The 15504-nt window shown below is 43.9% G+C and overlaps 3 protein-coding genes across 8 annotated transcripts in view; 2 read left to right on the top strand and 1 right to left on the bottom strand.

Annotated features, from left to right (window-relative positions):
* PHETA2 (PH domain containing endocytic trafficking adaptor 2) overlaps window positions 1-2393 on the top strand; it is a 38509-nt gene extending 36116 nt beyond the window's left edge. For all 6 annotated transcript variants that reach the window (XR_013347641.1, XR_013347642.1, XR_013347639.1 and 3 more), the window contains one exon: window positions 2222-2393. The gene's annotated coding sequence lies outside the window, so the exon portion shown is untranslated. The remainder of the gene's footprint in view (window positions 1-2221) is intronic.
* On the top strand, window positions 20-4128 carry SMDT1 (single-pass membrane protein with aspartate rich tail 1). The gene is made up of 3 exons (XM_077831045.1): window positions 20-390; window positions 2388-2527; window positions 3835-4128. Exons 1-2 carry the CDS (start codon window positions 235-237, stop codon window positions 2523-2525), a joined length of 294 nt encoding a protein of 97 aa, XP_077687171.1. The 5' UTR covers window positions 20-234; the 3' UTR covers window positions 2526-2527; window positions 3835-4128.
* A 3288-nt stretch (window positions 4129-7416) lies between these two features.
* NDUFA6 (NADH:ubiquinone oxidoreductase subunit A6) lies at window positions 7417-13728 on the bottom strand. The gene is made up of 3 exons (XM_077830981.1): window positions 13560-13728; window positions 10873-10988; window positions 7417-7616 (listed from the first exon to the last, which is right to left on the bottom strand). The coding sequence occupies exons 1-3, from the start codon at window positions 13696-13698 to the stop codon at window positions 7485-7487; spliced, it is 387 nt and encodes a 128-aa protein (XP_077687107.1). The 5' UTR covers window positions 13699-13728; the 3' UTR covers window positions 7417-7484.
* Window positions 13729-15504: the final 1776 nt, after the last annotated feature.

Consider the following 15504-nt stretch of genomic DNA (forward strand, 5'->3'; position numbering starts at 1 on the left):
GGAAGGTGACTGACAGGCCTGGGCACCCAGAGCTGGGCTAACCTAGCACAAACCGGCAGCCCCTGCTCTGCCCTCGCTCTCGTCCGCATGCGCACTGGAGCCAGCCGCTTTACCCCGACGCCCCCACCCCTCCCCGGTCATCGCGAGATTTGAGGAGGCGGCGGCGCCCCGGGGACAGCTCGGGCGCGTCGCTATAGCAGCGCGGGCCGGGGCAGAGCGGCCGACGGCACGAAGATGGCGGCTCTGGCGGGACGCTTGTTGGCGGCAGCGGCCGGTTCCCGGGGGCGGGCGGGGCCCGGCGGGGCCCGGAGCGGCTCCGCGGTGACCGTCGTGCCTGCGCGGAGCGAGACTGTCACTCGCAGCGGGGCCATTTTACCCAAGCCGGCAAAAGTGAGTGAGGGGTGAGGGGCGTAGTCTGGCTGGGGGAGCAACCAATCGCAGATCGCGGTCAGCCGCCGGCTGGGGTTAGTGACAGGAGCGTTGGCCAATCAGAGTACAAACCATTTCCTTGAGGGGCGGGATTAAAAGTGAGGGTCCGGCCCACTGGGAATGGCTCTGCGGGGGCTCTTGGAATGCGGAAGCGCCCCCAGGTGGCGGCACCGCTGGGAGGGGGGCGGCATGTCACCTGGCGGGCGGGGAGGAGCCACAGGCCCGGCGCTGCCCGCTGGCAGGATGAGAATTCCCCTCCCCCACGCCTGGGTCTGTCCCGGGTGAGGGCTCGGCCGCAGGGCAGCTGGACACCCCCCGCCGCCGCCGCCTCCCCAGGCAGCTGCCGCTATGGTGAGACGGGGAGGAGGGAATGGAACCGCCACGGCACCCGGCCCGGAAGCAAGGGCGCTCGTTCGGCAGCAGGACCCTGGGGGTCGAAGGCCCTGCCCGCGGGCCGGCGACCGGTGCCCCGTGTGGGGTCACAGTGCTCTGGGCTTCAGGCCTCCTGGGCGGAAGACTTTGCTGAGGCACAGACGAGCCTGGAAGATGCGGCACGACGGAAGCTCTGCAGCAGCCGGGTGTGGGGTGGGGCTGAGGGTTAGTGAACAGGCTGGGTTGTTGAGTCCAGTGTGTTCCACACAGCGACCTTTTCAAGGGGGCTGCGTGGGACGGGGGAAACCAGAGTGTCCGACTGCCCCGTGTCAATCCCATTATAACAGATTCGAGTTAAGTCCTGTGGGCTCAGGCTATGGTCTTGTCAGGTCTCATAAACTGAACAGGATGGGTGGGGCCTGGGATCAGTACTTGCCTGGGACAAGTCATACTATGGTAATGCTGGAGATGGTATTGGCGATCACTGGGGTGGCCATCTTTCCTCTGAGTTATTACCCAGAACCAGCTGTCCAGCATGGTATTGGGGACATGGTATTACCTGAGGTGCAGTTTTTCAGGTAGGCCAGAAAATAAAAACCCTGGTCACTCCTGGTTATTAAGAAATCCCATGACACTTTTTGCAAGAGTAAGATTCTTAAACCCACTAGTCAAATTCTGGGTCAAGTAGTTAATCAGCCTTCCTAAAACTTCCCTTAGAGTTTATAATGCAGAAGTTCTTCTTCACTTTCCTTCCTTGATACAAACAGAACTGCCTTTTTCCAGGTGTATTATGGTGGTGGCCGAGTGTTCCCTGTGTATTTAATCCATAAAACACTTTAGCATGCTGCAGGATGAATGGGGCTATAGAATAATTAATAACATTGCTTTGTAACAAAGAGCTCAGTTGATGAACATAGAGGATTTCACCATTCTGTTTAATAGTATTCAATGTTCTGCCTAACTTTTAAATGACTATTGATTGGGTTTATACCACCATTTCCTTAGGGAGACTGTTCTGCCTAGTAAAGTCCCTTCTGTTCAATAAAATATGTCTTGCTGGAGGACCTTGTTACAATATGGTTTAGTCTTCCAGTGGAAATGGGTTTGGAGGCATGTTATATACATGTTTCCAAAGGGTACTACAACTTTGCAAAGTCCAATAGCACAATTTGGGAATATGGGTAAAATACAGAATGTCACGTATGCTACAAGACTGTGCTGTCAGTGTTTGGGAACAGAATTGCTCTAGCTGGGTATCTTAATATAGAAGATATTTACATTGTAGAGGAAATGTAGATGTTTTAGTCGTGTTACTCCTTATCACCAAGAAGAATTTTTCTCGTTCCTTACACACTTAATTTTTTTTTTTTTCATTCTAATCTTTAATCAGTTTTGTTTCTTTTCTCTGAATTCCCTCTAGGTAATTAATATCTTTCTGAATGCTCAAAACAGAACACAATATTCTAGATGTGGTCTCAGAAGTTTAAAGTTCCCTCCTTACTCTGTCTATTAGATTAATGCACATCAGTTGATCCAAAATGGAACTTGCTGATAGAGATTAATTTGTTTTGACTGAACATGTATAGATGCCCTTTGGCCTCCTACGAGTATTTACCGTTGTGATCCCTTTCCTCTACGTTGGGACTCAGATCAGTAAGAATTTTGCAGCCTTGCTCGAGGAACATGATATCTTTGTCCCAGAGGATGATGATGATGATGATTAAAGGTATGACATCAGTGCCACTAACAGTTCAATTACTTGTATTACCTGTTTGGCATGGGAGAGGGAGGGGATTATGTAACTGGGTGATGCAGACTGCTACTGCTTTGGAAAACTGCTGCACATTCAGTACGGGTGCTTGATCCCATAAAAACCTGCAGCTGTACTACCTCTGTCTGTGATCTTATATATATGCTGGCTCCGGATCTGACCTTATCAGTATTTGAATGAGACCTACTCTAAAGAATACATAAATGCTATAGGTGACACTTGCTTTTGAGCTAGTACTAAACTGATAATGTGCCCAAAGTCTTGTCATTTGGGTCAGATATAAAACAAACTGGCTATGTGTAGTGACTACAGAATTTGATTGTTCATATTATTTGTATTACCATAGCACAGTGGTGCCCAAACTTTTCCTCTCACGCCCCCCCTTACCTGTAATGGAATGTGTCCGCGCTCCTCTGGTTGGGAGCAGGGCCAGAGCTGCAGCTGGGTAGTGTTCCCTCCCCATCCCCATGGGGGCTGGCCCAGGTCCTGCTGCATCCCCCCCCCCCCATGTTCCTCCATGCCCCCCTAGGGGGGCATGCCCCACAGTTTGGGGACCATTGCCATAGCACATTGCAAGTATAGTAGGGGTAGCTTAGGTGTCCTAAGCTAATTCCAATTTTATTACATTCTGCCTACTTAAAATATCCCCTGTTAATTCAGAGGATGACTTGTATTCCATACTAAAGCTTGCATTCTCACGTTGTGGTCCTTTGTATGCAGTCTTAAGAGTACTCAGATCTTGCAGGCTGAAGATTTATTTAAATGATGATGGTTTATAATAACGAAGATGAAACTTTGGTTGCTCCCAGTCTTGTATTATTTCAACTCTCTATCTACTCTACATCGAATATTGCTTAATGAGGACAAGGCAAGTGGCATAAGATGAAATGGGGTAATATATTTTATGTGGAGTTCATGTGTTTCCTTTAGAGGTTCAGCAGCACAAACATTCTATAATTTTTCCATATCAGTTTAGTTAATACATATCTTTTATTAACCCTCTTTTCAATGGTCCCCTGGCCATGTTTTCTTCTGAAAAGTTCGCAGGTACTGTCAAATTGGTGCATTCCATTTTCAGCCACACAATCAACTTAAATTGTGTGTAGTTATCAGCACAGGAAGCTTGTTTCACTTGACTCTGCTTTTGGGCTTTGCTCTTGTTAATTATGGAGTGGAACCAGTATTGTCTAGCTGAAGAATAGCATGGGGCTGTTCCACAGTGCTGGCTAACATTTTTTTTTTTTTTTTTTACCTCTTTGCAGCGTTGTAATGGAAGAACAGAAAGGAGAAAGCCATAAACAAAGAACTGGTTCTGACATCACTGTCTCCTCATACCTCTCCCTCATTTTAAAGAGGAAAGGAGGTGCAGTTGGACCTCCCTCTGTACCAATGAATGTTTTCTTCATGTCTGTGTGGCAGTCGGGAAGGGATGTATATACAGTAAGTCCAGCAACCCTTGCCTGCTGTACCTTTCACCTCCTGAGAACATTTGGGTTTCTGTAATGAGCATAGGCAGTATAAATGATTAGATTATGAATAAAGAATGGCAGACTGAACCATATAAGGGTTTGTTGTTTTTTTTTTCATGCTTGTCAGCTAAGTTCCTGTTAATTAGCATCAATGCTTCAGACTTTATGTTCTTATTTCTTTTTGGCTAAGGTTCTGTCACTTCTTTTGCTCTATTGAAAGTATATAAAAGGACCCCACTAGGCTGAAATCTATTGCATTGCTTTAAAACCTGTCAGTTGACTATAGAAAAATAATTCATGTTGGAATATGCAAGGCCACTGCAGGTGGACTCACCTGCTTTGAAAGGCAGTCACTGCAAATCACTGGACCTAGGGTTACTATAATGCTCCCATGCAACCTGCTATAGCATTAAGTACTATTAACTTCACCTCACCTTAAAATGCAACTTTAAGATTGCAGAGTTAAAATTAATAAGTCAGCTAATACAGAGAATAAAACTCTTAAATACCAAATGTCAACTATACCATGTATATTGCGGCATTTCATAAACAATGAAAGAGTCAGCTAGATACTTTACCAGAAACTACTCCATATCTGCACTGAACAGTCCTATCAGAAACCTAATGTGTTTCATGTTCTGACTATGTGCAAACTGTAATGCTATAAATTTAGTTTCCTGGACTTTTTGTTTTTTAAAGGTACTTACTGTTTCAGTTAAATTGGCTCATGTAGAGACTGAAGGTTTTACCTTTGCTGCTTGTGTGTGGTTGAAGTATTTTCTGCCAGGTTGGGCTAACAAGACAATAGCTTATTTATATTTCAAATATCCCAGAATGTGTTGGGTGTCACAGTTTATGTGGGTGCAGGAAAGCATCTCTTCTGTTTAATGAGTTTTATTCTCTTTCTCAAGAAGCCATCCCTGGATGCTAGAAATCTCCCCTTGTATCACATCCTCTGTTTTTCTTAATTCCTGAAAAGCTTCTGTTAAGACCTCACTTATCTGGAAATCTTAAATTTCTTTGCTCCCTTTTAATCCTGAAATAGGCACAAAGACAACATTAATTTCACTTGCCTTCTGGTAGTGGACAAGTACCCATATTCATTCTCTCAGGTCTGTCAACAGTGAGATACCCTGAACAGTAACATTTTAATAAGCGTACAGGCCCCATCATGTTACTTGTTTGTTACCTTGTTTTACAGAGCTGGAGCTAATCATCTATTGCTTTCTGACTTCTAGATCAGAGTATTTCAGCATGCTTGATTTTGTGCTGTACTCAAGACTCCTGGAAGTCTACAGGTGATTCAAAGTGCAGCTACTTAGGTCCTAGCAGATACAAACATACCACTCCAACAGCTACAATGGATTACTATTTTCTACTTGGTGGAACCAATGCCTTTGCAATATGACCTATAAAGGGTTTTTACTACTCAAGAGACCGGTTTCTCTTCCTTTGATCTACCAAAGTTAGCTAAGACAGTTCAGCTAGTAATTCCTGACTTAAACAGAAAGTTGCTGGTAGTAGATTGTGTTTACAGGGAGAGACTTGGCCTCTGCCAGGCACTTCCCTAGGTGCTCCACCACAGCTTGAGTTTGACCTTTTAGTAACAGTGCTGACCACCCATCTCTCTTCAGGCACTTGCCTATTGTGGTGGGAAAGTAGCAGCAGCATTGGCTATTTTTAAGATTCTCTTTTTAAAGGAGGGCAGATTTGTATGTTAAATGTTTATAATTTTAATATTTAATTTCCCCAGCAGCACCTGTCCCTCAGCCTGTGAGGCTGAGCAGAGAATGTCAAAGGGAGAAGGCAGCTATTAATTCAGAGAAGGGATAAGTGATGTGAGGAAAGTGGGGGTAGAGAAAGTTGCATAATCCAGATTCTGCTGCTCCCCAGTGCAAGAGTGCTTGTGTGACCAGGTAAGGTGTGGGTGCTTTCCTGATGGTTATCCAGCTTTTGTGTAGTGACCCCAATTCACATATCTAGGGCTGTAAGCTATGCAGAAGCTTGCACACCCAAGTTTCTCTACATCCTCCCACTGTGTTTTGCCAGGCTTGTAGGACCACTGACAGACAACCTCCACCCCAAGCAGACAGACTTCTGCATGAAATGGGGAGCCACAACTCTGCAAGGGCAGGGGAAAATTACTGGTGGCAGAAGACCCCTTCTATCCCATAAGAAGGTGCCACTATCTTTAATATCAAGAATATACTGAAAACAGTAATTGTGAAGCTATTTTAATTCTAGTATTACAAAGAGCACTGAAAGGGCCAATTTCAAATTTTAGCTGAAGGTAAGTTTGTTTGGAGTGTTTTTTAAACAATTTACATGCTACTGAAAAATCTTTCCTTGATGCACAGCCAACAATGGGGCTTTTTCACTTTTCCCCCAACAAAACAGAGACTGGCTGTACCATAGAGCTAGTTACCTCATGACGGAGCGCTATCTGTGGCAAAGTATCTGTACCATGCTAGAATCTTCAATGGTCTTTGAAGTCTCAGACCAGTATTCAAAAAGGGTTCCTCTTGCCCTGATCTTAGTTGGAATGTAGACAGGACTACAGCCAAAGCATGTGAGAAGGGTTAGCCTACATAATCAATGCTTGGGAGAATATTCATAAATGAAGATCTTAGAAAAGGAGCTGTTTTGCTACCATTAGATTTGGCTTCAGAGTGCTGAATAAATATTAATTCTATGCCACCACAACATTCACTCACAGCTGCAAGTGGACTAGCTCAGGCACTAAAGAATGCGTTTGAGAAATTCCCTCAAGAGTAATAGATAGTTATGGTAGCTACTGACAGAGCTCTCAAAGAGTTTGATACACCAGCTTTAATAGGTTGTAGTCAATTGCATAGGCAAGTGTACAGTAACTGTTGCTGGGGAAAAAAGCAAGCAGACCAAGGCTGAGAGTTTGGGTTTGTTTTTTTAAGTTAGACTTCACTTAAGTAGCATATCCAGAATTATCAGCTAGGTAAAGTTAGCACATTTTTAGTTATGCTTGGACATACCAACTGATCAACAGCTGCCTCCAATACAGTAACCCTCAGCCCTACTATAGAATTTCAGTACTGGCCAATTCCATAAAGTTTAACTCCTTCTGAGGTGGTTTGTACTTAATATCCTATGCCCACCATCAAGGACAGGCTTACTTCACTAAAGACTGAATCTAATTGAAGTTCCCCAACCTACTTTAGCTCATTGTATACTTGGTTGCTTTCTCATGCTACATGATATTCCAGAGCAAGCACAATACTTTAAGAAGGGGACAGGAACAGAAGATAGGATCCTTGCTGCACACAACCCATTGTATCAGTAAAATAGCATACACAGTGTTGAGATGGATACTTTCCTTATGAAGAATTTCAAGAACTGCTCTCCAATATACAGAGCTTTATTTGCAGTAAGACAGTGAAACACAGAATTAGTTTTTCAGTCAGTTTGTCTCAAGGGTCATGGCCCACATAGAACTTGGACAGAAAGTCCCTGGGTCGTGGGGTTTCTGTCTCATGGAAAAACCGCATGATGTGTGTCCGCTGCTTCCATACACGAGCAGTTTCCTGTAGTTCCATTTTCCCCTGCATTTATACAAAAAGCAAGCCAGGGTTCATAGATCAATTCCCAGTTAGGAGATCTTAAGTAGCTTAAGCAGAGGAGAACAGAATGCATAGATGGTTTATTTCTACCTCTGCATTCAGAAGTTTGGGGTTTTTTTAACAAAACTCCACTGGTTAGTTCAATTATTCAGTCCTTTTAAAGTCTACTAACCTCACCCTTACAGTCTTTTAAATCTGTCCCCCTAACAAGTATACTCAACATTACCCTCCCCAGCGTCACATCACTAATTTCCTCTGCCCCACCCCCAAACACCCAGAGCAAGTGACCCAGATCACTGGTTCTCTCCTTTCATGACCTGCATTCCTAGCTACCCACCTACTTTTCAAACATCCATGCCTCTACAGCCTGGCAGCAGGTGTCAAGCTGCACAGGAGAGAAAAGCCAAGACTCTTCTCCATAGAGGTATCATGACTTGCCCCATTTCCTCTGCCAGAAACCCATCCCTGGCCTAGCACCCCCTTCCAGACATGTAACAAGGCTGCAGGCACCTTTATTTTAGAATCCCTGTTCAATACCCAGATTCACCAGTGAGATTACTTAGCTTTATGTGAAAATTCTCTATTGACACCATGAAAATGAAACATTTGTATAAATGTATGAAACAAATCTGGGTCTAAAATGTCAATCATGAATTCCAAAGCCAGAAAGACTTATGATCATTCATCTGACCTCCTTTAAATGTGTTACTACATGGTGTTGCTACAGGGCAGAGGTAAGATTGTTTGGGTGCCCAAACTGTGCATTTCCCTACCTTAACACGATTGGTGCTCTTTTAAGTGCAACTTTAATTCCGGATTTCTGGGTTTATAATGGTTGGTTTGGGGATAATTTTTTTGCCCTTTAAAGTTACTGATACACACTCTTGACAAACACTGTTTGTCTGTCTTGGTACTTATATAGCACTACAGGTGAGCATGCAGTTCACAGTTTGAAGGAATCTCTTGGTAAAGCAATGCTACTGCAGAGTTCAGTTAGTCTTGCTTTGGCCACTTGTTCTGAAATGCTAAGGGGGGTGTTTGTGTGTTTTGGTAATTTTATTCCCCCTTTGACAGACAGGTCTAGAGCCCAAATTACATATCTGGCAAGTTTATCTAGGAAATCTTGACACAGCTATGCCACCCACTTAAAAATCCAAAGCCATTGTTTACAGCAGAAGTATTTCTGTAATGTCTACTGTCTCCAACTGTGACTGAAAAAGACACAGTAAGATGAAGGTCTGGGAAATGGGGTCACAAATTCTCCATCACCTTTTATAAGCACAGACACAGGAATCCTTAAACACAACTGTTTCATCTGCTGGACAATTCCTGTTTACAAATGCAGAACAAGAGAAGTTATTAACTAAACTCCTCCTCTCTGGTGTTATGAGTAGGGGGGTGTCAACAAAATTAATCGCACTGTTAAACAATACTAGAATACCATTTAAATATTTTTGGATGTTTTCTACATTTTCAAATATATTGATTTCAATTACAACAGAATACAAAGTGTACAGTGCTCACTTTATTTTTATTACAAATATTTGCACTATAAAAAAAACAAAAGAAATAGTATTTTTCAATTCACCTACTACAAGTACTGTAGTGCAATCTCTTTATCATGAAAGTGCAACTTACAAATGTAGAATTACGTACAATAAAAACCTGCATTCAAAAATAAAACAATGTAAAACTTTAGAGCCCGCAAGTCCTTGTTCAGCCAATCGCTCAGACAAACAAGTTTGTTTACATTTGCAGAAGATAATGCTGCCTGCTTCTTGTTTACAATGTCACCTGAAAGTGAGAACAGGCATTTGCATGGCACTGTTGTAGCCAGCGCTGCAAGTATTTACATGCCAGATGCACTAAAGATTCATATGTCCCTTCATGCTTCAACCACTATTCCAGAGGACATGCATCCATGCTGATGACAGGTTCTGCTCAATAACAATCCAAAGCCATGCGGACCGACGCATGTTCATTTTCATCATCTGAATCAGAAACCACCAACAGAAGGTTGATTTTCTTTTTTGGTAGTATGGGTTCTATAGTTTCAGCATCAGAGTGTTACTCTTGTAAGACTTCTGAAAGCATGCTCCATGCCTCATCCCTCTCAGATTCTGGAAGACACTTCAGATTCTTAAATTTTGGGTCGAGTGCTGTAGCTATCTTTAGAAATTTCACATTGGTATCCTCTTTGCATTTTGTCAAATTTATAGTGAAAGTGTTCTTAAAATGAACAATACATGCTGGGTCATTATTTGAGACTGCTATAACATGAAATATATGGCAGAAAGCAGGTAAAACAGAGCAGGAGACATACTAATTTAATTAACACTTTTTAAAAAACAAAAAACAAAAACAAGCATCATCAGCATGGAAGCATGTCCTCTGGAACAATGGCCAAAGCATGAAGAGGCATATGAATCTTTAGCACATCTGGCACGTAAATATCTTGTGATGCCAGCTACAACAGTACCATGTGACCGCCTGTTCTCACTTTCAGGTGACATTGTAATTAAGAAGTGGGCAGCATTATCTCCTGTGATTGTAAAAACAAACCAACCTTGTTTCTCTTGGCAATTGGCTGAACAAGAAGTAGGACTGAGTGGACCTGTAGACTCTAAAGTTTTACGTTGTTTTGTTTGAGTGCAGTTATGTAACAAAAAACCCTTCGTTTGTAACTTGCCCTTTCACAATAAAGCAATTGCACTACAGTACTTGTATGAGGTGCATTGAAAAATACTATTTTATCATTTTTACAGTGCAAATATTTGTAATAAAAATATAAAGTGAGCACTGTACACTTTGTATTCTGTGTTGTAATTGAAATAGATATATTTGAAAATGAAGAAAAACCATCCACAAATATCTAGTAATACCAATTGGTATTCTATTGTTTAACAGTGTGATTAATTCCAATTAACTCAAAAAAATTAATCTTGGTTAAAAAAATTAATCGCGTGAGTTAACTGCGATTGATTGACAGCCCTAGTTATGAGTCTATTATGAAGACCAACCTGCTTTATAAGGACTAGGAGGTCTCTTCTTCTCTAGGATCTGTGACTGAAATACATATCCTAACTATATTACTCTGATCTTAATGGACTCCAATATCTCAGCTTGTTCTGCAGAACTTTGATAAGCAAAGAGCCACCCTCTCCCACTACTATTTATACATGCTAATCACACCACTTTGTGGATTTGAGAAAGTAAGTACGTTTGTTGTTTGTTTTACCTTTATAACCAGTATGTCAATCACTCTGGGGTCTGTGACATGGGCATGCCTCATGAACATCTCCCGCACCTTATCACGCCCCTGTTTCACCGAGATGTCCAACTGGTATAGTTGTACTAGACAAAGAGCAAAGAATATTCACAGAAGTCATCACCAATGTGCTAAAATTTTCCACCATAGAGTGTCTCAATTTTGTACGTATTGAACACTGCAAAGAAAAATTTGTTTTTATTTCTCAACTAGAAATTATTCTTCAGCTAGAAGTTATTAAAAATTGTAATCAGAAATTGATCAGCCCAGTTTTGCAGACTTAGGCAGTTATAATACACATTCTTACTTTGCAGAATTTATTGAATGAGCTTCACCCACTACTTGGCTAAGAGATCAAAGTTAAAAGAGAAGACATATGAGTCTTGATGCAGTCTTTCTTTCCTCCTCTCTAGGCCCCTTCCAGCCATTGGGACGGGATGCACCTTGAAAACTGTGCTAAAAAGTACTGAAAAAAAAAATTATATATATCTATCTATCTCAAGGTGACTTGCGGCATCACAAAATAAGTGGCAGAAGATCCAGTTACATATCGTCTCAATAATTCTTGTTCCCAGCTGATGGGATACATCATATCATACCAGAGATGGTAGGGGTACAGACAGTAAGGCTTATGATTTTCTACTGAATATCCAGTATTGTTCACTGAAGGAGACAGGATACCAGACAAGATGTCCCTACCGATTTATACAGTAGAGAAATTATTAAAATTGGAGAAGATGGGGATTAATATGAGAACTGAAAAGTGGATAAGAAACTGGTTAAAGGGAAGACTACAACAGGTCATACTGAAAGGTGACCTGTCAGGCTAGAGGGAGGCTACTAGTGGAGTTCCTCAGGGACTGGTCTTGGGACCAATCTTATTTAAGATTTTTATTAATGACCTTATCACAAAAAGGGGGAGTATGCGAATAAAGTTCGCAGATGATACAAAGTTGTGAGGTACAGCCAATATGGAGGAGGACCATAGAAGATCTGGATGACCTTTAAAATTAGAGTAATATAGAAATGGGATGAAATTTAATAGTGCAAAGTCATGCGTTTAGGTACTAACAACAAGTTTTACTATAAACGGGGGATTTAACAGCTGGAAATGACAGAGGAGGAGAACGACCTGGGTGTACTGTTCGCTCACAAGGTGACTATGAGCCACCAATGTCATGCCATCATGAAAAGAGTCCATGCAGTCCTAGGATGCATCAGGCAGAGTATTTCCAGTAGAGACAGGGAAGTGTTAGTACCATTATACAAAGCACGGGGTGAAACCTCATCTGGAATACTGTGTGCAGTTCTAATCTCCCATGTTTAAGAAAGATTAATTCAAACCGGAACAGGTGCAGAGAAGGGCTACTAGGATGATCAGAGGAATGGAAAACCTACCTTATGAGAGGAGACTCAAAGAGCTTGGCTTGTTTAGCCGAACTAAAAGAAAGCTGAGGGGAGATATGACTGCTCTCTATCAATAGATCAGAGGGATAAATAACTCTTCTCCTTCTTTGGTATTGAAGTTAACTGCCAAAGTGGACACAAGAACAAATTGATATATACTGGCCATCAACAAATTTAGGCTTGAAATTAGGCAAAGGTTTTTAGCCATCAGAGCAGTGAAGTTTTGGAACAGGCTTCCAAGTGGAGAAGTGGGGGCAAAAAAACCTAACTAGTTTCAAGACAGAGCTCAATAAGTTTATGGAGGGAGTGGTATGATGAGACTGCCTACAATAGCATGTAGTTTATCTGTGACAGCTAGCAGCAAATATCTCCAACAGCCAGTGATGGGACACTAGATGGGGAGGGTTCAGAATTAGTACAGAAAATTCTTTCCCAGCTGGGTGAGGTTCTGTGGCCTGCAACATGCTGGAGATCAGATTAGAGTCTAATCATGATGGTCCCTCCTGACTTTAAAGTCTACGAGCCATTCACATTAAGTCAAAGAAGTCCAGGGTCCTGATGCATGATTGGACAGAAGTGCCTGATTTAAAAAAAAAACAGTACACTTTGTAACCTGTGCCAATGGTACATGCACCTTATTGGATACTCTCCCTGCTGCTGAACGGGGAAGGCAGCCCACACAACCAAAGTATTTAGTGTCCACAGCCATCAGGATTCAGTGGAAGACAAAGCCTGAAGAATAAATAATCTCTTTAGAGCCACCCCTACCCCCATCCCCATTTGAATGGGGAAGTGCTACATAAAGAAAAGGGACTATCGCTGTCCCAGTTTTACAAATGGGGAAACGGAGGCAGAGTGACATGGCCAAGGTCACACAGCAGGCCACTGGCAGCACTAGCAACAGAGCCCAGGTGGCCTGAGTGAGCCCCAGCCCAGCACCCAAGACACTGCAAGGCTCAGTGGCAAGCAGACACCAGGGCAGAGCCGCGGGGAGTCCTGCCCAGCGCGGGGTCTCCAAGAGCGGGAGGGGAGAGATGGGCAGAGTCCCCCTCCCCGCACTGGAGCCCCAAGGTCAGCCCCGCCCCGCCGCCTGGCAGGAAAGCGGAGAAGCCCGCAGCGCCCCCGAGGCGCTGTCACCGGGAAGGGGGCCGGGGCCTCCCCCGCAGCGCCCCGGCGGAAGCCCAGGAGCCCGCACGGTCCCGCAACGAAGCCGCCGCCGGCTCCGACCTTGCGCAGGGCGCCGCCCTCACCGGCATTGGGCACCTCCCGGTACCAGGCGCGGTACAGCTCCCGCACCCGCCGCTTCGCCTCGCCCAGGTCCCGGCTGAAGATCGGCTTCACCGCCACGCCCGCCGCCTTCGCCACCTTCCCCGCCCCGGCCGCCGCCATCTTGCCGTCGGAGCGGCGACCACGCCCCTTGCTCCGGGCACGGGGCGGGGTCTTATCGACCCTGGCGTCTGATTGGTTTGTAAAGCTATCGTTCTCCGCCCCCGGCAGCGCCCACCCACGCCGGCAAACCATTGGGTGAAGGCCGAGGTCCTGATCCCTGATTGGACCTAAGTGGCTGATAATCGTCCTCGGGCTGCTAGTTGCCTGGGTTACCCTAGCTGCAGGCAGGCCCTGAAGAGGGGCTAGAGCAGGTTTGTTTCCCGCTTCCGTGGCTGGGGCCGGGGGTGAAGAGCTGTGGGGTCCCGAGGAGCTGGCCAGGCCTCCTGCTCTGCCCGCCCCCGCCAGGCCTGACCATGCCGCCGGCCCTAGCAGCAGGCTCCAGGGGAGGTGCCCGGGCTCCAGCTGGGTTTGGGCTCTGGGCTGTGGTTTCCCTAGGAATTGAAATTAGGGGGGTGTTCAACTTTACAGAGGTGTATGTCAGGACAGTTGAGGGGTAAGACTGTGAGGGTGAACGTGGGCTGTATGGCACCATAGTAAAAACTGAAAAATGCGTCATGACCATTTTATTTGATTTAACTCCTGTTTTAAAATCATCACACAAACTGAAGTTGGTTACTCAAGCCTTCTATGAAGCACTACGTCTACATCCTTCTTGGTTTCTTGTTATAACTTTGCACGACTCTGTTAATGAACTTCTTGAATGCGATGCGTTCATCTTTGGTGGCTTCTCGTGTGTCTGGTACTTCCATTCCTTCAATTAATATGCTCATTAGTTCATTCGCATGATCAGGCAGAAGGCGACTTCTTTCAAAACACGAAATTCTATTCAATGATGGAAAAACAATGCTCAACTATAGCTGTTGTGACTGGGAATAGCAAGAGATGAATTCCTACTTCTTTCATCCCAGGAAACAGAACACAAAGAATGATAAAAGAAGAAGTTGAAGTCAAATCTTCATTCATTCGTCATATGATATTCCACTCTGCGTTCAAATTCTCTATTCTGTTCTGATCCCATGGCAGCCCCATTGCTGGTAGTGCCTCACTCCACTCAATTGTCGGTGTTTTATAGGACATGCATCTGTAAAAGCTACGTAGAGGTTGAGTAGAATCTAGAAGTCGCTGTTGTAGATTTTTAAGAATCAAGTCTGTGTACTTTTTCAGTTGTCTTAACAAACACTTCTTGTCCTCTTCACTTAAGGATTCAATATAAATGCCTTCATTAGTCAACTTCTGGACTGAAGTCTTTGCTTCTTCCAGTACTTTTTCAATGGATGGCTCTCTGATTGATCCAAATGTAGCTTTTATTGCTGGACAAAGATCTACTACTGTTGTAGCAGATGCCTGGATGGCATTGTTTAATGGCCCAAGTGGTTTCAACAGTAGACTTACAAGAGAGAGAATGGCAATAGTCTTCTCTGAACGTAGTAGCAAAAATAATCCACTAGCCTCACTACATAGATCCATCCCATCTTGGTAGATACATTCTAAAGCCAGTAATAATGGCTGGAGTAGTTTTAAGACAACAGCCAAGGATCGCTCATGAGAAAGCCAGAGGGTTTTCCCAGGTTGGACAAATTTGAACTTCAGTCCCAGTGTGTGTTCTATATTTTCCAAGATATTCAGTCTTTCTGGATTCTTGCTGAAAAAAAGAATATAATGAAGACATTAAATTTATAGCTTTTTAAATGTCTTTTGAAGATTCTGCTGCTCATACTAGTGCTAGTTGGAGTAGGTGGCCTCTGCAGTGTGCATAGGAGAGATTAGGGTTACACTTTTCTCTGAGCAAAGCTTGTACTCCACCAT

The sequence above is a fragment of the Eretmochelys imbricata genome, chromosome 1, assembly GCF_965152235.1.
Source record: "Eretmochelys imbricata isolate rEreImb1 chromosome 1, rEreImb1.hap1, whole genome shotgun sequence".
NCBI lineage: Eukaryota > Metazoa > Chordata > Testudines > Cheloniidae > Eretmochelys > Eretmochelys imbricata.

Coding starts and splice junctions, on each gene's coding strand:
- SMDT1 (XM_077831045.1), top strand. CDS start 235: ATGGCGGCTCTGGCGGGACGCTTGTTGGCGGCAGCGGCCGGTTCCCGG. Junction 391..2,387: donor TTTTACCCAAGCCGGCAAAA/GTGAGTGAGGGG, acceptor GAACATGTATAG/ATGCCCTTTGGCCTCCTACG.
- NDUFA6 (XM_077830981.1), bottom strand. CDS start 13,698: ATGGCGGCGGCCGGGGCGGGGAAGGTGGCGAAGGCGGCGGGCGTGGCG. Junction 10,989..13,559: donor CCGGGAGGTGCCCAATGCCG/GTGAGGGCGGCG, acceptor CTCTTTGTCTAG/TACAACTATACCAGTTGGAC. Junction 7,617..10,872: donor TTGACATACTGGTTATAAAG/GTAAAACAAACA, acceptor GTATAAATGCAG/GGGAAAATGGAACTACAGGA.